Source organism: Monodelphis domestica, chromosome 8 (assembly GCF_027887165.1).
Source record: "Monodelphis domestica isolate mMonDom1 chromosome 8, mMonDom1.pri, whole genome shotgun sequence".
Lineage (NCBI taxonomy): Eukaryota > Metazoa > Chordata > Mammalia > Didelphimorphia > Didelphidae > Monodelphis > Monodelphis domestica.
This window is the reverse complement of record NC_077234.1, coordinates 47,448,947-47,471,933: the sequence shown is the minus strand read 5'-3', so window position 1 is coordinate 47,471,933 and position 22,987 is coordinate 47,448,947. Positions and strand designations below refer to the sequence as shown.

Below are 22,987 nucleotides of genomic sequence, written 5' to 3'. Positions count from 1 at the left end.
TGCATCTCCATGTTGGTGAGATCATATTATTGGTATTTAACTGGCAGTAACGCCTCCCTTATCCTTTCTTCTTGTATGATGCAACAAGTATGGTGGTAAGCTAAGCTCGGGGATTTTAAATGGGCTAATCAGCCATGGGCACATGGTTTTTATTTTGTATCCTCTTTATTCCTTGATTTCTAATGATCTTTAATAAACCTCCTACACTATAATATTTTTATTACTAGAGATATAAATTTAATTTTTATACTGGTCATGTAAAAAAATAATGTATCTCAATTGGTACTCTGAGTCTATCACTCGCTGTCAGGAAATACAAATAGTATGTTTCATAAGGAGTCCTTTAGAATCATGGTGGACCATTGCACTGATCAGAGTTTTAACGTCTGTCAAAGTTGTTTGCTTTTATAGTAATGTTATTACTGCTTAAGTTGTTCTCTTGGTTCTGCTTACTTCACCCTGTATCAGTTTAAACAAGATTTCTTAGGCTTCTCTGAAACCATCCCCTTCATCATCTCTTATAGAACAATGGTGTTCAATCATTTTTGATTGAACAAAATTTGTAATTTGTCCACTCAATTGATGGGCACCTCCTCAGTTTCCAATTCTTTGCCACTGCCAAAAGAGCTGCTATAAATGTTTGTGTATTTATGCATCCTTTTCCCTCTTCCTTTGGGCTTTTTGGGATAGAGGCCTAATAAAACATATTACAAAAATCTTAGTCCAGTTTTAAGGAAAAGGTATGTACAGTTTAATAGCTTTTGGGCCATAGTTCCAAATAACTTCCAAATGACTGGACCAGTTCACAGTTCTACAAACTATATTAATATACCTGTTTTTTCAACGGCCCTTCTAGCACTGATCATTCTCCTTTTATGGCTATTCTGCCAATGAGATGGACATGAGATAAAACTTTAAGGTTGTTTTCACGTACATTTCTCTACTTATTGGTGATTTGGAGCATTTTATATGACTATTTTGAGTTTGAACTTATTCCTTTGAAAAGGGTCTGCTGACATCCTTTGATCATTTTTCATATGGGAAATGGCTTTAATTCTTATAAATTTCAATCTGTTCCCTACCCGCCTTAGAAATGGGACCTTTATCACACATTTTTGCTGCAAAGATTTTTTTTTCCAGCTCACCTACTTCTCTTCTCATTTTAATCTCATTGGTTTTGTTTGTGCAAAAATTTTCATATTGTATATAATCAGAATCATTCATTTTGCCTCTAGTGAGCCTGATTATTACTTGTTTAATCACAAACTCTTCCCAACAGGTGATTTCTTCCTTGATCCTTTCTTTATGATGCCACCTTTAATATTTAAATCATATATACATTTGGAACTTATCTTAGTATATGGTATGAGACACTGGTCTAAGCCTAGTTTTTTTCTAATTGCTTTCCAGTTCCATGTGTATAAAGAGCGCTCCATAGTTGTATTGGTCCACTTCTTATGTGTATATCTTGACAGTTAGACTCTCAAGTGTTTCATACTTTTTGTAGTTATTTTAAATAAAAACTTTCTGTCTCTAGCTTCTAGATGTTCTTGGTACTATATAGACATATCATTGATCTAAGGAAGTTTGTTTTGTATCTTGTAATTTTGCCAAAGTTATTGTTTCAATTCATTTTTTTGGTTGACTCAAGATTTCTCTAAGTAAACTATCATGTCATCTGCAAAGAGATGATTCTGTTTCCTTTTTGCCTATGTTTATTCCCTCTTTTTTTTCCTTGTCTTTTCTCTATAGCTAGCACTTTTAGAACTATATCAAATAGCCACAGTGATAATGGTCATCTTTGCTTTATTTTAATTTAATCAGAAACTAGGAACCAAAGAAAACCTAGTTAATCATTAAACCTCCATTACAGATAGTGCTGGCTCTTGATTTTAGATAGATAATACTTATATTAAGGAAAGATCCATTTACTTCTATATTTTCTATTTTTAAAAATCCCCTCTACTTTCTGCTTTAAAATCAATGCTATATATTGATTACAAGGCAGAAGGGCATTTTGTAAAAGTTAGGCAATAAGGGTTAAATGACTTGTTGAGGATCACACAGCTAGGAAATGTCCAAGATCAGATTTGAACCCAGGACCTCCTATCTCTAGGCCTTGTTCTCAATCCACTGAAGCACATAGCTGCCCCTGAGTATTTTTTCCAAAACAAGAATAGATGTTTTATCTCACCAAAAGCTTTTCCTGTGTCTATTTATATTAATATTCCAGGATCTACTGACCATCTTTAGTATGATGGTCAATTGCATTGTAGTTTTCTTAATGTGGCATCAAACCAATCTGGTCCTACTGTCTGATCTTTGTTTAGCAGACGCCTTCCAAGAGATTTTTGCTGAGGCCAGTAAAGGTTAAACTGGAGGAAGAACATAAGAGGAGAATGCCACGCCAATCAATACTGATGAATATACCTAAAAAGATGCTCTGTGCCCAGGTACTTTTATCTGGCAAGAATGCCTTTTTGGCTGAATTATAGAATCAATCAACCACTGAAGGTATAAAAAGCTGCTAAAGATTCTGAGGTGCCCAGTCAATCAGTACATCAAAGACATAAACTAGATACAAAAAGCCCTAATCAGATGGAGAAGGAAGAAAGTGTTCTGAACCACTGGATTAATCATTGGGATGGGTCGAAAGAATTAGACACACCTTTGGGCCTATTTGTGTCAAATAAGGAGATTCCAGCAAAGTGTTCCAGCAACTGCTTTGAGAGACCAGCACGTTGAGAATCCAGACCCAATTGCCTATAACCAGAGGGCAGAAAGAAGGTTGGAGAGAGTAAGTCCAACTAGAGCATCATGTACCATCTCCCCGTCCCTCCCTCCACTGACCATGCCATTGGAAAGATAAGAATAGTAAACAGTTAGGCAGCCAGCCAGGTGTCAAGTAAGGACAAACTATTCACATCAAGGAAAGGTAACTTCAGGGAACATGACCTCTTACCAGTGGAGAAAAGGCAGCCTCAGAACCCTATAACCTCAGTAGGCTTGTAGGCAAAGAAGGAACTACCAACCTAAGGGGAACATCATGGCGACTCCACAAGTACGAAAAATGTTTCCAGAATCTAAGGGATGTGAGTTACCCCTTTACTCTTGGTCGCCAGACTGTAGAGATAATTTAAGGGTTGTGACTTAAAATCTAAATTAATTGGCTGCCAGGGGAAAAAAATCCCAAATAAAATACCCAAGTCAGTCTGGAAATTTATGGTAATTTTAATTAATATGGAGGGAAGGATTTTAGGGAGAAAGAGGGAAGAGGGTATAGGATTTCTCCCACCTGGCCTGTGCCAGGAGGAGTTCAAGATCTCTGCTGCTAGGTCTCTGAAGGAGATTAAAGGTTTCTAAGAGGATAAAGTTTGGAAAGTAAAGGAGGGAAAACTCAGCCAGAAACTCACCACTGAATAATAATAATAATAATAATAATGAATAATAACCACACAATAGCTTGTAGCCATGCCAAGATGCCAAAAGGCCCAGCACGCTGCCACCAGCCAACTTGTACTAAGGTTGAGCCTAATTTTCCACAAACTGTGTATATTTATGGCAAAATGTGTCCCATACACTACCAATTTTGTGCCAATTATTCTTACTCTAACACCTTAGCAAATGCCCCTAACCAAAATAATTTGTGAGTTTTGTCATTCTGTAATGAGCTGGCTGGTATCCAATAGGAACACACTGGATAGAAGCTCATGAATAATAGTACTAGAGAAGTTTCCCACTCATCCCCACCAAGGTTGCCCCTGGGACTGGAGGAACTGACTTGTCAATGTGAGTGTGAGCCCAGAAGTAGTCCCAGAGTGGGGCTTCCATCAAGAAGGACATTGATGAGCTAGAAACCACCCAGAAGAAAATGACCAGGAAGGTGAAGAATGTGGAGATATTTTTATATTAAGATTCTTGGAAGGAATTGGAAATGTTTAGTGTGCGAAAGAGAAGACTGAAGGCAAATATAATGCCTATGTTTATGTATTTGAAAGTCTATTGCATGCACTGATCTGGGATAATCTTTAAAGACTTGTGACGGGGAATGTCATCCACTTCCAAAGAAAGAATTGTTGAAGTTGTCTTTCACATCAGTGTATCTGGTTTTATTTCGGAGTTTTGGTTATGTGTGCATGTGCTCTTACAACAGTGACCAATATGGAAGTGTGTTCTGCATGACAACAAAAAAATGGAAAAAATAAGTGTTTTGTATGGAAGAAGGATTAAACTTCTATCTGGCGATTGAAGGGAGAACAAAGAACAAAGATGGGAAGTCACACAAAGGTTGGTTCTATTTAATGTCAGGAAAAACTTCCTAACACTTATGGCCATCCAAGAATGAAATGGGCTGCCTCTATTTCTGGGAGGCTTCAGGACCATTTCTTGCATCATTGTCCAAGGAATCTTTGTTCTGGTATGGGTTGGACTAGATGACACTGTAAACCTCTTCTAGCTCTATGATACCATGGTTCAATGGATCTTAATGACAAATACTTTTCTCCGAATTAATATTTTAATGCCATTGCTTTATCATCATCATCATCATCATCATCATCATCATCATCATCATCATTTAAACAATTCAATCACTGTCAATTGGGAACAATTACGTCTTCATTTTCACTCATTGCTAACTAAAATGTAGCATTTCTTTCAATTCTGAGGATTCCATGAGCTTTACTAGACTGCCAGAGGGACCCATGACACATACAAAAATGTGTCTATACTAAGAAATGGTGAGGCAGTTGGGTAGCTAGGTGGATTGAGAGCCAGGTCTAGAGATGGGAGGTCCTGGGTTCAAATCTGGCCTCAGATACTTCCCAGCTGTGTGACCCTGGGCAAGTCACTTGACCCTCACCGCCTAGTCCTTACCACTCTTCTGCCTTGGAACCAATACACAGTATTGATTCCAAGACAGAAGGTAAGAGTTTAAAAAAAAAAGAAATGGTGACTTTGCTCTCCATTAACTTATTGATAATTTTGGTGGCTTAGAAGAATGATAATAGCTCAGCTTCTTTATCTTATCTTTATCAGACATGTATGTTTGAGCTAAGTCAGGATTATAGTGAGAGATGGGGGGAGCAAGCAGGAGATTTGCATTGATATCTTCAAAATATAAAAAAGCCTGGCTGAAGGCTAACGTACCAGCCAGACCCTTTATGGAAGGTCTGCAGAAGGACTTGGACAAGCGTTTTTCAGGTGAAGAGCTGTAAATAGATTGCAAACCAGAAACCAGAACAGGAAGGCCAGAGATCAACAAAAGATTGTCCAGGGGACAACAAGGATGCCTTGGGAGGAAGTGGCAGGGGCACCCATCATTGGAGATCTTTGGCAGAAGCCAGATGGCTGTTTTCAGGGCATACTGTAGAGAGGATTCTTTTCGAGGGGGTATTAGTTAGCCTGGATGATTGCTGAATTCTCATCTAACTAAAATTCTGTAGTAGCTTTCCTGACAACTTTATCAAAGCTCCCCCTACTCCAATATGCATATCATACAATGAAGTTGGGAGAGGTTAAATGATTTGCCACACACAACTTATACATGCCAGAGAAGGCATTTGAATCCAGATCTCCTTGACACCAAATTCAACACTTTCCAGTATGCCACAGGAGCAAATCAGACAGCTACGGACCAGGTCCCAAGATGGTCTCATTAGCATCTTTTTCTGGATCATCCTTCTCTCTTGTAGCACAGATGTTGGCGTGGAGCTAGCCTCCTCCCTTGCCTTTGAGGTGCATACTTTTCTGAACCCTGGAGTGCATGCAAACATAATAAAGCCCATTGGAATCTTTCCCATCCAATGGAGGGCGGATCTTCTTAAATCCAAACAACAACTCTTAGTTAAATTGGTTCATTTAATATGTCAGTTATTGCAGAAATTGCTTCATCGTCCAATTCATAATAGTGACAGAGGGAGAGTAATCTCATAGCACGAGTTGCAAGGTAGGGAGGCGTCTTCATTTTATACCAATTCTCAATGTTAGGAAAGGCAATACACAGATTAATTTTGCTCAGCAAACGTCGAATCCTTATGATGATTGCAAGCAGAAAAAGGTCCTCATCAGTGAAATAGCGGAGATTGGGCACTTCTTCATGAACCAGGATCTTTTTGGAAGAGAAAGAGGAAGAGCAAAAGATTGGTCAGTGACTGGGGCTGAAAGGAGGTGAACACCTGTCATTACGAGCGAGGCATGGAGATGTTTTAGGGCTGAATTCTTCATTCTCAATGGCCTAATGCTATTGTCTAGGAATAAAGGTGGTACCAAATCAAATGAGGTAATATTTGCAAAAAGCACTCAACGTAGTGCCTGGTCCATAGTGGGCTCTGCTTATTCCCTCGCCCATTCCTGCCAGCATTCTCCTCTGGGCTTGAAATACAAAGAGCTTAGGTGGGGCGGCCATAAAGAAGACTTATCAGGAGCAAGGGTAGTGACCACAACTTCAAGAGTTTAACTTACAAATTCCTAGTCACAAAAGAAAAAAACGATTTCCCCCCGACACTAAAATGTGGTCCTTAAATATATAATGCCTTTGCTTTTTAGGATCTTTCTTCTTTTTTTTTTTAGAGAAAGTTTGTATTTTGTGAAGAATGTATTCACCAAAACATCTCCAGGAAACACACACACACACACACACAATCATATACACTTATACATTTCAGTTTGGATTTCAATTGATCTGGGAAATTACCACTACTGTTTTTCCTTCTACCATTGTGGATCTGCAATTGTCCTGCATGACTCAAGGCATTGAGATATACTTTTTAAAAAGCTTACCTTCTGTCTTAGAATCAATACTATGTATTGGGTCCAAGACAGAAGAGCAGTAAGGGCTAGGCAGTGGGGGTTATGTGATTTACCCAGGATCACACAGTTGGGAAGTATCTGAGTCCAGATTTGAACCCAGGACCTCTTGTCCCTAGACCTGACTCCCAATTCCCTGAAATACCTTCTTGCCCCCAGGCAATGAGAGATTAAGGGCTGTACAGCTACTATGTGTCAGAGACAGGACTTGAACATCCCATCTTTAGCAACTAAGCCACACTGATGCCCTAGCATGAGAATGGGCAGATTAGGTTTTCATAAGACCTATAGAAAGAAATCTGATGTACTAGGAAGAATTACTTTACAGATGAGGAAACGGAAACCTAGGTCAAGTAACTTTTTTCTCAAATCAGGGGTAGTGCTGAAACTGAAGCATAGGGCTCCTGATTCTTATTTTGGTATTCTATCCATTTTTTCTTGTTCATTCATTTCAGTCACATCTGCCTCTTAGTGACTCTATTTGGGGTTTGCTTGGCCAAGATACTGAAATTGTTTGCTACTTCCTTCTCCAGCTCATTTTACAAATGAGGAAACTGAGGTAAACAAGAATAAGTGAGTTGCCTAGGGTCACCTAGTGTGAATTTTAGATTTACTACACCCTGCTTAGTCTTTAGAATTCTAGCAACCAGGAATGTATACACCCCCACTTAAAGATTAAGTGTGGGAGAGGATGGTCTATGACCTGCGAAAGCTAGCAAGTGACAAATCAGAACAACTGACTGACCACCCTCCGCTATCTAAAGCCATTTAAGCCACCATTGGTACATGTGAGACACAGGAAGTAATGTAAAGAACTGCCTTTATATTTTGCCTCACTTCCTGTGAGAGGGACTTTGGGCTTTTAGCAGTGGAACTTGACTTGGAGCTCAAGTGTGGGACCTCAGACAGCTTTCCTGAGACGACCACGTGGTGAGTTATAAGGCTAACTCCCCTTTCCCTTGACCTTTCTGAAGGCACCAGCCTCCGAGGAGGCCCCTCATCTTGGAGGAGACTTTGTGGCTAGAAGCTGAGCTAGTTTTAATCTTCTGGGAAGGCCCCTTGGCTGAGGTCTCTGAATTCCTCCTGGCTCAGACCAGGCTGGAACAGAGCTTCCCTTTCTCTCTCTCTCCCTCATTCTTAATTTCTTCCTTCTATTGTAAATAAACTACCATAAAATTCCATTCTGACTTGAGTATTTTATTGGGATTTAGAATTTAAATTCCTGGTGACCACTAAAAATATATTCAGTCTCAACCCTAAAATTTACCCTTACCATTAGGCTAATAAATATCTGAGGTTGGGTTCAAAAGTCAGGTCTTCCTGACTCTAGGCCCGGTACTTTATTCCCTGTGCTAAATAGCTGCCCCTTCCATCCACTTACCTCATGCAAATAATAATAATTAAAAAAATTAAAGCCAGTATCTGTATATTTTGAACCCCTTTTTGATATCTCTGGATGCCTTAGGCAGACACTTTATTTTTCTTAATACATGACCCATGTTATTGCCTTGGTCCTTCTTTCACTCAGACGTGAAGACAATGTGAGTATTATGACTCAAGTAAAGAGACCCTTAGGCTCTCTTAGCCTTGTGCTTTGGAGAGCCAGATAGAAAGATTTCACTAAGATCAGTTGGGAGCAGCAGCTGTGCCAGTTGGGTTTACTCAAAAGCATGTTGAAAAAACTAAGCACTGAAATATTTTTCAAGGCTGGTTTAGGGCAATTTGAAACTCACAGTATGGATTATATCCTTGAATTTCAAAATTGTGAGTCCAATGGCAAACTATATTCAGCCAAGGCTGAATTCAACCCCCAAAGCATTTACTTATAGTTATTGGGCTTATAAATAAAAACATGAAACAATCCCTTGTGTCAGGAAGGTTATATTCCAAAGACCACACCATGAATGCAGATTGAACACCAAAGACAGGTGTGCAAAATAAGAACAAAGTCATTGTGAGGTGGAGAAGAGCTTGTTGTTCAGTCATTTTCAGTTGTGTCCAACCCTTCATGAACTGTATGTGGGGTTTTCTTGGCAAAGTTACTGGAGCAGTTAACCATTTCCTTCCCTAACTCATTTGACAGATGAGGAACTAAGGCAAAGACAGTTAAGTGACTTGCCCAGGGTCACATAGCTAGTAAGTGTCTGTAGCCAGATTTGAACCTTTAGGAAGATGAGTCTTCCTGACTTCAGACCCAGCACCTTATCTACTGCATTACCTAGCACTGCAAAGTAAAAGCTCCCTGTGGATGGTGACATTTGAGTTGATCTCTGAAAGAGGCAGAGGTAAGGAAGGAAAGTATTTTAGGTAAGGGTTGGGGGGCAGCTAGGGAGCAAAGACATAGATCTGGGAGATGGAAAGTAGTGTATGAGAATCAGCAAGTGGCCCAGTTTGGCTAGAATGAAGAATGTATGAGTTGTAACATGAAAGAAACTGGAAATAGTAAGCTAAGGACATATCAGGAAGGCTAAATGAAATTTTTATACTGAATCAGGGAGACAAGAGAGAGCCATTGAAGCTTCTTGAACCTTGGAGTAACATAGTCAAACCATTGCTTAGGATGATCAATTTGGAAATTATGTAGGTGGAGGGTGGGCTGGATTAATTGGTAACTATTTACTAGATAAATGATGACAATCTTTCCTGGTAGCTCTAGAGAACTATTCCCTTTCATCTACTAGATAGTCCAAAGCTCAGGGGTCAGCAAACTATAGCTCAAGGGTCAAATTAAGTTCTTCCCCTGTTTTTGTGTTTTAGCCCATGAGCTAAGGATGGTTTTGACATTTTGAAATACAATAAAACTTTATTTTAAAACATGAAAACTATTCTTAGCTGGCCAGGGCAGAGTTCACCCATCTAGCACAACTACCAGGACTGTCTTTGCACTGGCCATTTCCTGTACCTAAACCTTCCTTTCTCCTCACCTCCAACCCTTATTATCACTAGTTTACTTCTAGATTCAGTATACATGTCAACTTCTACATGAGGCTTTTAAAACTTTCTCCAGTTGCTGGTGCCTTGTGGTTCCCACATTACCTTTGTATCTACCTTTAAAGGTATGTTTTGTCTCCCCTAAAAGAACTTGAGGACCTTTGAGCCAGAGTTTATTTCAGTTTTGCCTTTCTATCTCCAGTGCCTAGTGTAATGCCTAGAATCCAGTAGGTGCTTAATAAATGCTTGCTTATGAACTCATCAACTGAATGTGAGAAATATGCCAACCTGTAGCTTCGTCCCCAAGTTCATTCTTGCCTGTTTCCCCAGCGCTAAAAAAGAGACAATGATCTTGTCTTGATCCAAAATCCGGACACCCAGATAATTGTTTAAAGCCAAAAATATTGGTTTAAACGAAACAATGGGCTTTGGTGTAATTTTGGTGCTGGACCACTTCCAAACCCGCAGCCTGTTGCCTTCTTGGTCAGAAAGTTGCCCTCCAAAGAGATTGATGTTAACCCTAAAAAAAGGTAAGAAAGAGAACATAAGCATTCCTAAAGGCCAGACCATCAGGGTTCTAGAGGGCTTTGAGATTTCCAAAGTCCTTGCCTCCCAGAATCCTTGTGGTGAAATTGGTACAATTACTATTCTGCCCATTTTATAGATGGCTAGTAAGTATTGGAGTCAGGACTCAAACTCAGGTCTCCTGACTCAAGGACTTTCCAGTTATATCATGTGGCCTCTACTTCCCCAAAGTGAAGAACAATTTATGTTAGTCAATGGTGCAAGTCAATTGCTTTAAAATAGAGAGAGAGAGAAAGCTTAAGATCTTGGATCAATTCCAGTGTGAACTCCTTGAGGGCAAGGATTCTTTCTCTTCCTTCCTTCCTTCCTTCCTTCCTTCCTTCCTTCCTTCCTTCCTTCCTTCCTTCCTTCCTTCCTTCCTTCCTTCCTTCCTTCCTTCCTTCCTTCCTTCCTTCCTTCCTTCCTTCCTTCCTTCCTTCCTTCCTCCCTCCCTCCCTCCCTCCCTCCCTCCCTCCCTTCCTTCCTCCCTTCCTTCCTTCCTTCCTTCCTTCCTTCCTTCCTTCCTTCCTTCCTTCCTTCCTTCCTTCCTTCCTTCCTTCCTTCCTTCCTTCCTTCCTTCCTTCCTCTTTTCTCTCTTTCTCTTTTTTTCTTTCTCTCTCTTTTTTTCTTTCTCTCTCTCTCTTTCTCTCTCTCTCTCTCTTTCTTTCTTTCTTTCTTCTTTCTTTCTTTCTTTCTTTCTTTCTTTCTTTCTTTCTTTCTTTCTTTCTTTCTTTCTTTCTTTCTTTCTTTCTTTCTTTCTTTCTTTCTTTCTTTCTTTCTTTCTTTCTTTCTTTCTTTCTTTCTTTCTTTCTTTCTTTCTTTCTTTCTTCCTTCCTTTCTTTCTTTCTTTCTTTCTCTCTCTCTTTCTTTCTTTCTTTCTCTCTCTCTTTCTCTCTCTCTCTTTCTTTCTCTCTCTCTTTCTCTCTCTCTTTCTTTCTTTCTTTCTTTCTCTCTTTCTCTCTCTCTCTTTCTCTCTCTCTCTCTCTTTCTTTCTTTCTTTCTTTCTTTCTCTCTTTCTCTCTCTCTCTTTCTTTCTTTCTTTCTTCTCTCTCTCTCTCTCTTTCTTTCTTTCTTTCTTTCTTTCTTTCTTTCTTTCTTTCTTTCTTTCTTTCTTTCTTTCTTTCTTTCTTTCTTTCTTAACTGGTATTGGCCAATCAGAGTGAGCAGGATTGGGAACTATGTCATATAAAGGACAGTTGAGGCAGTTGGGGGTGCTTTGTTTAGGGAAGAGAACACTGGAGGGGGGCGGATTGCTAATAATTGCTGTGTTTATCTGAAGGACTGTCCCTTAGAGGCAGCAGCAGATATGGACTTGTTCTTTGTTCCACAAGCAGAAACAACAAGGGTCAATGGGTGGAAGTTATTGGGAAGGAAATTTCTGCTTAATATAAAGAATTTCCTAGCAATTTGAACTGTAGGCCAACAGGCTGGGTTATCTCACAAGGTCTTAAATATCTCATCATTAGAGGTGATCATTTCTACTCTATCACATATTATTCATCTGAATTTTGATGCCTTTTTGAAACTACATTAAATTCATAGACTCTTAAAATGAATAATTACAAAGAGTTCTTTTTGGTGCAAAAAGCTGTCAAGAATATTAGCTAGGTGGAGCGGTGAACAGAGTCAAGAAGACCTGAGCTCAAGTCTATCTCCAGATACTTACTAGCTGTGTCACCTTGGGTAAGTCACTTAACCCTATTTGCCTCAGTTTCCTCATATGTCAAATGAGCTGGAGAAAGAAATGGCAAACCACTCCAATATCCTTGTCAAGAAAACCCCAACTGGGGTCATGAAGAGTCAGACCCAACTGAAATGACTGACCAATAACATTTGTATGAGCATTGAAAACTAACATTTACAGAATTAAGGCATAGGCTCAAAGGCCACATATTAGGGATATTTTAGAGGAATGAATCAGGCATAAGAATGATCTAGAAGTCTTTTGAAGTCCCTTCTCTTGCTTGAAGTTAATTGTTTTTTTCATTATAGTAGTCACTTCTGCCTCACACATCCTTTCCCCCACCGAACTCTTTTTTGTAACAGAGAAGAACATTAGAGCTAAGTCAACTGATGCACTGATCAAGTCTGATTTATCTCATTCCACATCCATGTCTTCTACTGGGGCTCTCTTTGATGTTGGTGATTCCATAAGGCCATTGAGTCTACTCTGAGCAGGCAGCATTTCTGTGTCTTGCTATTTGTTTTAGTGTTGAATGGGGAGCAATCGAATCTACAATCAAGGGGGAGTTCCCAAAACTTCATCCAATTTTCCTCCCCTCACTCTCTGAATAATAATTTTAAAAGCTTGACATTCATGTACATGTAGCATTTTAAGCAAGTCTGCCAAAGTCTTTATTTCCATATATATCATTCATCCTAATTTTGATGACTCTTAATTTTAAATTCAGTTTTACGGTCTGCTTCCTTTTAAAACATAGAATTATACAGTTTTTTTTTGTTCAGAAAAATCTTTCAAGAATAACTATAATAGCCAATGTTTATCTAAGGATTTCAGGTTTGCAAGAGATTTACATATATTATCTCATTTGATTCTCACAACAATACTGTGGAGTAGGTGTGACAATTATCCTGATCATACAGATGGGGAAACTGAGTCTGAGGGGGCTAAATGACTTGCCTAGAGATATACAGCTGGCAGGTATCCAAGTCAAAATTTACATTCAGACTTTCACTATATTAATTCCTTTGGAAGCACCTCTTCTCTCTAGAAGCTTAAATGCATTTGAATGGAGTCTAAATTTTGCTCCATAATTCTTTTTTTTTAACCCTTATCTTCCACCTTAGAATCAATACTGTGTGTTGACTCCAAGGCAGAAGAGTGGTAAGGGCTAGGCAATGGGGGTCAAGTGACTTTTCTAGGGTCACACAGCTAGAAAGTATCTGAGGCCACATTTGAACCCAGGACCTTCCATCTCTAAGCTGGCTCTCAATCCACTGAGCCATCCAGCTGCTCCATCCCCATAATTCTCAATGAAATAATTTTGAGCTCTCAGGGATATCCCTCAATGTAGTGCATCAGTAGACAAATCCACATGGAAGCAAGGTGTCCTTGAGAAACATACCAGATGGTTCCGTTGGGATAGTAGCAGGTGATTTTGCCGCTGGAATTAAATATTGCCCTAATTGCAGCTTTTTCGCTCGCATCATCTTGGATCACACAAGTGAAACCTTTTACCTTGTTGTTCACAACGATTGCTGCTAAGTTTCCTGAAGGGTAGCTGGAATCAGATAAGGACAATTAAGTTACTCAAAGATTGACTGTCTTCTCCCCCGCCTGCTCCAATTCCATTCAGCTCAACAAATGTTTATGAATCTTGTATTATCCTCAGAACAGTCTTCTAGACAAGTGGGAGAGACCCCAAAAGAAGATTTGATCCCAGCCCTCACGGGACTTACAGGTGATCATGTAGGGAGAGCACTACCCCCAAAAGAAAGATGGCAATTAGACACTGTTGGAGGTTTGAGGCAGGAAAGATTTCCAACTGTGGGGAATCAGGAAAGGCCAACCTGGAGAAAACTGGATCTGGGAGGTGTAATAAGGGGATTATTTGAGTGATAAATGAGAACTAATGATCAGATCTGCCAATCTCCTCCCTTCCTTCCTCCTTCCTCCCTTCACCCTCCCTTCTTCTCTTCCCTTCCAATTGATTCTTCTGTTGGTTTCTCTAAATCAACTCAGGTTGAGTTTTATGATGTCTCAAATACTCTTTTTACATTACAGAGGATGGAGAGGATTTCAACAAACCAAGATGGGACTTTCCGGGGCCCAAGGAAGAATGGAGGCAAAAGACTGGAAACCGGAGAGGAGGGCAAGAGGTCCAATTTAACTACAGCCCAGAGAACATGGAGGGCAGGCTAGTATGAGATTGTGAAGAGCTTAACCTCAAACAAGAACGATGAGGTTACCGATTGCATATAACAGAAAGGATACAATATTTGGGCTGTGCCATCTGGAAACATGGTCAGGAACTTTTTTCCATTTTTGTAGTTCTTTTTAAGGAACTCCTTTTCTACTTTCTGCATACAAAAGACAAGGAAAGGGCATTTAGTTTGTGGTGGCGATTGAGACCACACTTAACAAAGTCTATGGACACTAAGGTTTGCCCAGTAGTGACACTAAATGCAGGACTTCATTCTTATTCCTGCCTCAAAACAAATTTGTGGACATTAAAAATGCTCCCACAAATAATATTCATAAACAGTAATTATCAATTCTAAAAAGGTCACAGGTTTAGTTAAAAGGGACCTAAGAGGCCAGCTAGTCCAGCCCATACTTATATGAGAATTCCTTCTATGGCATAGCCAACTAGTGGTCTTCCATTCTTTACAAAACAACCTCTATGGAGGAGAAACCCAATATTGCCAAGAAAACTCCATTCTGCATCTAGATAATGAAAAAAATTATACTTCAATCTGAACTCAGAGTTCATCAAATCTCTCTCTGGAGGCAGGTTGCATTTTTCATCGCTTTGGAATTGAGTTGGAAGGGAAATAGACATAACCTTAAGAGGCAACGGTCAGGCTGCCATCTTTGTGAAGAGGTGGAAAGCCAGGGTTAAAGCCACTCAAGAAACTTTAGAAGAGATTTCAGAGTTCAGAGAAAGAATAAGTAGCCTCCTATTGCCCGAGTCTCTTAATAGAGACCAAGACATCTATCTATCCCTTCCACCCATATGAGCACTACCCTATTTCTGGCCATCAGCTCCTCTAGCCTAGGCTGCTATAATTCTAATTATGTTCTCTGCTTCTAGTTTCTCTCTTCTGTAATCCATTATGCACTTTACTGCCAAAAAATTCTTCAGGCATAGATCTGGCCATTATACTTCCTAGCTAAGAAAGCCAATGGTGCTTCCTTACAGCTGGTAGGCTGAAATAAAAATCTGCCTAGCCTAGGGTTTAAAGCATCTCACACTATGGCTCCCATCTTCATTTCTAGAATTGCATTCATTCCTTTCCCACACACCTTATTTTAGCGGAGCTGACCTACTGGTTGTTGCCTGAGGTTGGCCTCAGGACCTTTTCACCAGGCCCTGGAATATACTTCTTCACCCTCGCCTACCTCTACCTTTCATCAACATTCAATCCAGGTATTCCAACCCAGGTGAAATATTTCTGATCCCGAGGTTGTTTGTGCTTGTTCCCTTCTCAGATTAGTTTGCATTCATCTATACCTGTATGTGTTATGCCCAGTGATGGGCTGATGTATGTTGGACAACCAACTCTCTGGAAAAAATCTACTCGACATGCTTTTAAGCCTCATTTGCATTATTAACATTTTCGCCATAACTTTCCAAAGTCTATTGAGAATATAAATAAAACAATTATTCAGACCCTGATTTGTAGCTAGCTGATTTCTGAGGTATAAATGCTCACACTGAAAACTGAGCAGTCACCTTTAGAGCATGGTATGAGCCAGCTCCAGCACCTCCCTGGTGATATGCCCTAATAAATGTAGGAAGGCAAAGATGCTTGTATTTTTGTATTATTATCTGCAGAGCCCAGCCCAGGGCTGGAGGGATCTAAAAGTAGAATGGCCTGCTCTAGGAGGTGGCTGCTTTCCTTTCACTTAAGATTCTGGAGTAAAGGGTGAATAACTGCTTCTTAGGAACATCACACCCATTTCCTCTATAATCCCGCCTCCCTCAAAAAACGTTAATTCAAAAAACTCTGCTGGCTCTTGAACTACAAGGAAAATCTAGAGGACAATTTCCAAGATGCTGAGGGAACAATATGGTAACTGGTTGAGTGAGTAGGGAATGCTCTGTTTTGGAGAAGAAAAGACTATGGAGCATCTTCCAGTGTTTATGTTTCAACAGTTGCTGTACACTAGAGAGGATTGTTCTGCTTTCTTGGAAGACAATGTTAGGATCACTAGTTAGAAGTTCTACATCTGGTCACAGAAGCTTCCTAGCCATGTGACTATGGGCAAGTCATTATTTAACTTCCATTGCCTAGCCCTTGCCGCTCTTCTGCCTTAGAACCAATATACCATAAAGAAAAAAAAACCCCAAAACTAGTGCTGTCCACATGTGGAAGGAGTAGGTAAATGACCACTTGTTGGTCATGCTGTAGACAGGATAGATGATTTAGGTCGTAGCTGGTTGAAATGATCTGGGAGGTCCTTTCCAACTCTACTACATCACTGTCTGTGATTGTATCACACTATCTCATTCCTGATCATTTTTATTTCATATTGAAATAAATAAATCCATATATATATAGATTATATATATATATACATATATATATATATATATAAATGCTCAACATGGGCTTGAAAAACAAAGACCAAGTGAAAAATGGCAGAGAAAAATTACCCGTATGCCAGGTAATGTCCAAATTTGATCACAATCAATAGTCAAAACACATCGATCTTCCAGTGTTTTAATAAAGTCTTCTGGAGTTTTCCTTTTTGCTGTGGGGTCCCGGGAAAGGTGGTAATTTATTGTCCTAACCTGCTTTAAATTAACTAAAAAAAAAAAGAACATATGAACACTTATAAAAACTCTAACCTCAATATGCAACTCAATGCTTTCCTAGAAACTCTCATACAATACAGAAATTTAAGTTATAAATTTCTAACACTAACTCTTCAAATATTTTTATGGATACTTTTTATTGAAGAAAAAAAAAGAAAGAAGGAATACTATTGAGTATAAGGCCTACCTTATCTACAATGTAATATAGTGGACCCTCAATTATGAGGATTTTTTCCTTGTACTCCATTTTTTTGGAGAATGAGACAATTGAAAGACAATTGAATGAGAAATTGAAAGAAAACAAATTCATATCCAGGATTGAACTGGTTAGGAGAAATTTTTTCACAATCCATTGAATCCAGTCTCCATCTCACCTTACAAGTAGAATGTATGTTCCAAAGATTAGTCCTTGATTAACAAGGAAAGATTCAATTGCATTTGGAGTACTGCCCTTAGCAAATGACTCAAAACCAACTTAAAAAGATTTTTTGATTAGAGTTGGAATATAAGAGGGTTTCTGGTTTGGCAGAATGTCCAAGTAACTAGACACTCCATTGCATCAGCATTTCTTAGTTGATTTTTTTCTTTTTTTGCTATTCTTAAAAGGATTTCTTCTCTCAATTGGTTCTATGATCCCTTTAATGTGGATAATCCAAGGTTCCTCCAGACTGTCTCATCTCATGTGATTCTTGTCCACATTCTTCATAGCTCCTCACTAAGCCGAAGGCTTTCCTCTACCATGTTTCTATCTCAAAGTCAACAATAAAGAAGTTATTATTTAAAATGTTGGTATCAAATGTTCTGACTTTTCAATGACCTTGGGCTGCCCATTAGCTAGAATGAACATACCGTCTTCAGGCTCCATTGACATGAATGCAAAGGTTCTAGTCATCTGTCTCTCTTGTTGTCTAAAGAAAGAAGACACAGGATATCATGAGGCAATTTGTTCTTTGATGTCTGTGGTTCTAGCAGACCTATTCACTTAGGATACCCTGGTGCAATTTATTATAACTTTAATTTTTTTAAACCCATACCTACCATCTTAGAATCAAAATTGTGTATACCTTCTAAAGCAGAAGAGTGGTAAGGGCTAGGTAAGAGGGATTAAGGGATTCTTCCAGAGTCACACAGTTGTTATAACTTTCATTTGATGGGACCAACCAGGAAGTCTTGCTACCTCTTAACCTCCATTAGAGAAGAGTCTGTCTTAGATACAGAGTTCTGTAATATATGTGTGTGTGTGTGTGAGTGTGTGTGTGTGTGTGTGTGTGTGTGTGTGTGTAGCTATATCTATTTAGATAGACAGACAGACAGTATAGATAATCATCTATTTAGAACTGGAAAGGGTCTCTGAGACCATCTCTGAGTTCATCCCCTTCAGTTTTACAAAGAAGGAAACAAAAAACAAAGAGAAGAGTGAGTGTCCCAGAGGAATGTAGGAGTCCCCTAAGGTCAGCTAATCAATGGAAGGGACAGGATTCAAACCTACACTCTTTGAAGTGCCATGTGGCCCACTTCTATAGTACCATGTTGCCTCACATTAGTAGTAGCTGTGTAAGTATTGGGCCAGAACCATAATTTTATTAGTCTTTATACTCCCAACTTCAATGTAGCTATGGACTGTCTTCACAATTTATGGTGTTAGAGAGTGGGTGACCTGAGACCCTGAGAGGAGAGATATCTCATGCAGGAAGACGTGTCTAGAATATGCCAAAGCTGGGATTTGGATCTGACTTTTTGTGAGTCCTTGTCAGGATTTCTATTATTGCTACGATCTACTATTGCTGTTGAGACAAATCAATTTGGAATGTGTGTTTTCTGCTAAACTGTGCCTTAACCTCTAGAGAACTGACTCCCAGTTGCTATATGGCCTGTCTTTTTCTTGATGAGAAGATCTGCTGCTAAATGCCATGGCTAACATGGGAAGATGGGGGATGAGAAGAGAGTTGATGTGCAGAAGAAAGAAAATCCCATCTTTCCCACCAAGTGGTGAAGAGTTGAACTCCTCCCTTCCAGCTGTTGGCTCTCTCTTCCTCAGCTATGTCTAACTCTGGAACTATGTCAGCTGTCATTCTATGGGCCATCCAGGGGGCAGGTCCATCTTCTATCAGCCAATGGAGAGCTGACTTCTAATTTATTGAGTCAGTGAGTCAACAAACATTTATTAAAATAATCTATTTTGTGTCAGGTACCATACTAGGGATACAAAGAAGGCAAGAAAAGAAGAAAACTGTAGGGAGGATGTGAAGATTTGGTAGAGGCGATGAAAACTTTTGCAAAAAGACCTGATAGTTAGGGGAGGTTTGAGCAACTGAGGCAGGAGATAGGATAGAACCCGTCAGTGTATCTCAATAGGGTAATCAAGGCAGCTGAAAATATTCTAGGATTTCAAAACCTAAATGAAGATAATTTCCAGCACATCAGGAGATGATTCGTTAAGGGAAGCAGCCTGCCCATTAAAACGAATTTTCGGTTATGCTGTCTGAAATGGGAGGAACTTAGTCTTGGGGATTTAAGAAAGACTTCAATATACATTTACTCAGGGGATAAGGAGAATGCTAAGGAAAAAGATGAAATAATCAAAGATCTCAAACAGCAACTTAAAGAGGCAAACAACATCATCAAGCAAAAAGAGATAGGGAAAAAAACCCAGCCATTTCATAATCTTACAAGCCAAGAAGAGATTTCCAACAGAATAGGCAAATAACTAATTTCCAGAGATGCTTTTTGTGTGGGAAAATTGAGCACATAGTTAGATTTTGTAACTTAAAGGCACAACCAGATTTAAAAAACAATGGCAAGTGATCATGGAACAACAACAACACAAGATACACAAAACCATTCCCAGTGCTGTGACCACACATGCAAAATTTTTTGCTCATCACATGAGCCAAGTCTGCAAAGTATGCAAAAATTCATACAGCAGGAGAAAAGCCTTGTTATTCCCAGGTAGTTTCAAGGTGCTGCCAAACAATGCCAATTTTGAAGCCAAATGCAAGGGGTAACATCAAAAAGCAAAGAGGGAAATGGAAATGGGGAAAATGAATGGGAAGAAAAATGTATGGATATAGAATTGGGGGGTCCAAAAACAAAACACAAAACTAAAGAGCAGATAGAGGAGGAAATCCAGTTGGAAAATGATGTAACAGAGATTAGAGATGAGATCTTTGGAGCAGTGGAAAAAGATACAAAGAAAGTGGAAGGGAATAGGGATATTATAACAAACTCTGGAACACAAGCTTTGAATTTACTGGGAAACCATAATTTAGAAAGCAAAGAATACAAAGGAATAGATTCAAGCAACAGTGAATTGCAACATTTCTCAGCACAAAACAAAAATAACTTAGCAGAAAGGAGAGATTACACTTTTAAAACTACAGGTCAAAAAGTAATAGCAAAAACAAAAGCATTATGTAGTATGCCAAAAAAATGAGAATACTGAGCCTCAAGTCATGATCAAATTGTGTAATGAAATCTATACAGCACTCAGATACCAGTGCAGCGAGATCTATCTCAAAAACATCTCCTGAAGACAGCAAAATAAGTTATGTACAGATCATGGGGGCAACAGGGAAAAAACAAAGAATATCTAAATTAAAATCAAAGATAGTAACTCTAGGACCCCTAACAACAAACAGAATACACATTTTTGTTAATCCCAGAATGGTCTTCTAACCTACTCAGGAAAGATTTTTTATGTAAAATTGGGGCAACTATACACTGTGATCAATTGGGGAAGATTTTCCTACATCTGCCCAAGACTCTTTAAAACATCATCCATTATTTTTCCTGGGCAATTGGATGATGCACAAGATCAGAATGCAGGTGCAATATTTGAAATCCCAAGTGATATACCAGAAGGTGTTCAGGCTAAGTATTCTATGGATGTAGGGATTCTAAAATCTGCAACACCAGTAAGAGTAGAAGCCAAAGAAGGAACACCACCAAAGATACCACAATATAATTGAAGCAAAGAAGTCATAGAAGGAATTACCCCAATTATCCAGAGTTTCTTAGAGCAGAAAATTCTCATCCCAATAATATCAGAGTACAACACACCAGTTATGCCCATAAAGAAAATAAAATGTGACAGTAAAGGCAGAATACAATGGAGATTTATTCAGGATCTGAGGTCAGTAAATAATTTTGTAAAAATGTCCCATGAGGTAATACCAAGCCCATCTAGTATAATTGCAGACATTCCAAGCAACTCAAGATTCTATATTGTCTTGGACCTATGCAGTGCATATTTTAGCATACCAAATAGTACAGAAAGCCAAAAAATCTTTGCATTCACATGGAATAGATCCCAGGTAACTTGGCAAAGACTGCCACAGGGATTCTGTGATAGCACAATAACCTTTTGCCAAATCCTGAGACAAGATCTAGAGATAATAACATTCGAAGAAAGCAAAATTGTGCACTATGTGCATAACATTCTGTTAGCTTCACCAAATGCAAAAGTTTGTTATCAAGACAGTAAAAAACTCCTCATAGAGCTATATTAAAAAGGCCATAGGGTATCTAAAGCTACAATGTGTCATGCCTAAAATGGAATATCTAGGATTTTTGTGGAAAAAGGGGAAGAGAAAGATTTCTAAGAAGAGGGTAGATGACATCAAAAAGCTTAGCATGCCAAAGAAACAACTGAGAGCCTTTTTAGGAGTGACAAGTTTCTATAGGCAATGAATCCCAGGCTACAGCTAAATAACAAAATGCCTAATGGACCTCACTGGAAATACAGTCATAGAACCTTTGCAACTCACAAAAGAGCATCTCCAAGCTTTGACACAGCTCAAGGAAGCAATAATAACAGTTCCAGCCCTAGGTATACCAGACTACAACAAATTATTCCATCTCTTTTTACACTAAGCAAAAGGTGTAGCTTTTGGAGTGCTAGTCCAAACTTTAGGACCCAATTTTAGGCCAATGGCATATAATAGCTCACAATTAGATACGGTAGAAAAAAGGCATGATTTCATCTTAGAGTAGTTGCAGCCACTGCAACCATGGTTCAAAAAATCAACTGATTTGCTATTGGGATCAAAGTTTAATGTCTATTCTGTATACCAACTAGAGGCAATATTGAAGAAATGTAATCTGCAAGCATTCACACAGCAGAGACTTTCTTAGTATGAGATTGTATTAGTAAGCAATGAAAATATCAAACTAAAATGTTTTAAATCCAGCAACCCTAATTCCTGATTTGCCATTTGAGGGGGAACCCATACATAATTGCCAAGAAACAATATCTTTAGTAGAAAAAAAACAGAAATGATTAAAAGATATCCTGCTTGAAAATTCCAAAATATAAATGTTTACAGATGGCTCCAGCATGGTGATTCATGGAGAAAGGTTCACTGGGGCTGCTGCAGTGACACAATCAGAGACATTATGGTATGCATCTTTACCAAAATCCAAGGGGCAGAGTTGGTGGCTTTATTAAAAGTTTGTCAAATCGGAAAAGATAATAGGGTAAATATCTATACTGATTTCAGGTATGTGTTTTCAGTCATTCATGCCACAGCAGAAATTTGGAGACAGGATTGACAAGTGCAGGCAAAGAGATTGCATATGCCAAAATCACAATGCAACTTCTTGAGGCCATACAATTACCCAAGGAAGTGGCAATAATTCACTGCAGATTACACATGGGGGCTAAAGACCAGGTGTCCTTAGGAAACCATAGGGCCAACATAACAGTCAAATTCGGAGCAAGAAAAGGACCCCTCCATGTACTGAATGTTTCACTGAACAGGTTGAACAAGACAATCTAATTAATGCCTACAATGAACGGGAAATTCAGACCTGGATAAAAAACAAACAAACAAACAAACTTGGGAGCTAAACAAATAGGAGGCATATGGTTTTCAGAACTAGGCAAACCCATCCTGCCTAGGACTCTATTCTATCATGTTTGCAGTGTCATACATGCACAAGAACACTATGGGACCCAAGCCGTGATTGACTCAGTAAGACGATTTTGGACTGCGCCTGGAATATCCTCATGTCATAAGAGTCTGTCAGAAATGTAAAATTTGCATGCAGTTCAATCAGGGAGTATATAAGACAAAAGGGTTAGGAAACTGTCCCTTAGTGTTTACCACATTTGAATACATACAAATTGACTTTATAAACATGCCAAGAGACAAAGGATTTAGGTATTTCCTAGTAATCATAGA

The 22,987-nt window shown here is 39.0% G+C and overlaps 1 protein-coding gene across 4 annotated transcripts in view; it reads right to left on the bottom strand.

Moving 5' to 3' along the window:
* Nucleotides 1-5,839: 5,839 nt before the first annotated feature.
* Nucleotides 5,840-22,987, bottom strand: part of ERICH6 (glutamate rich 6) — a 44,284-nt gene continuing 27,136 nt past the window's right edge. For all 4 annotated transcript variants that reach the window (XM_056807704.1, XM_007502043.3, XM_056807705.1 and 1 more), the window contains 6 exons: nt 17,655-17,713; nt 16,644-16,795; nt 14,258-14,343; nt 13,389-13,544; nt 10,027-10,258; nt 5,840-6,109 (listed from right to left, as the gene is read on the bottom strand). In XM_056807704.1, coding sequence (XP_056663682.1) covers nt 5,846-6,109; nt 10,027-10,258; nt 13,389-13,544; nt 14,258-14,343; nt 16,644-16,795; nt 17,655-17,713 — 949 coding nt within the window. In that variant the 3' untranslated portion in view covers nt 5,840-5,845. The remainder of the gene's footprint in view (nt 6,110-10,026; nt 10,259-13,388; nt 13,545-14,257; nt 14,344-16,643; nt 16,796-17,654; nt 17,714-22,987) is intronic.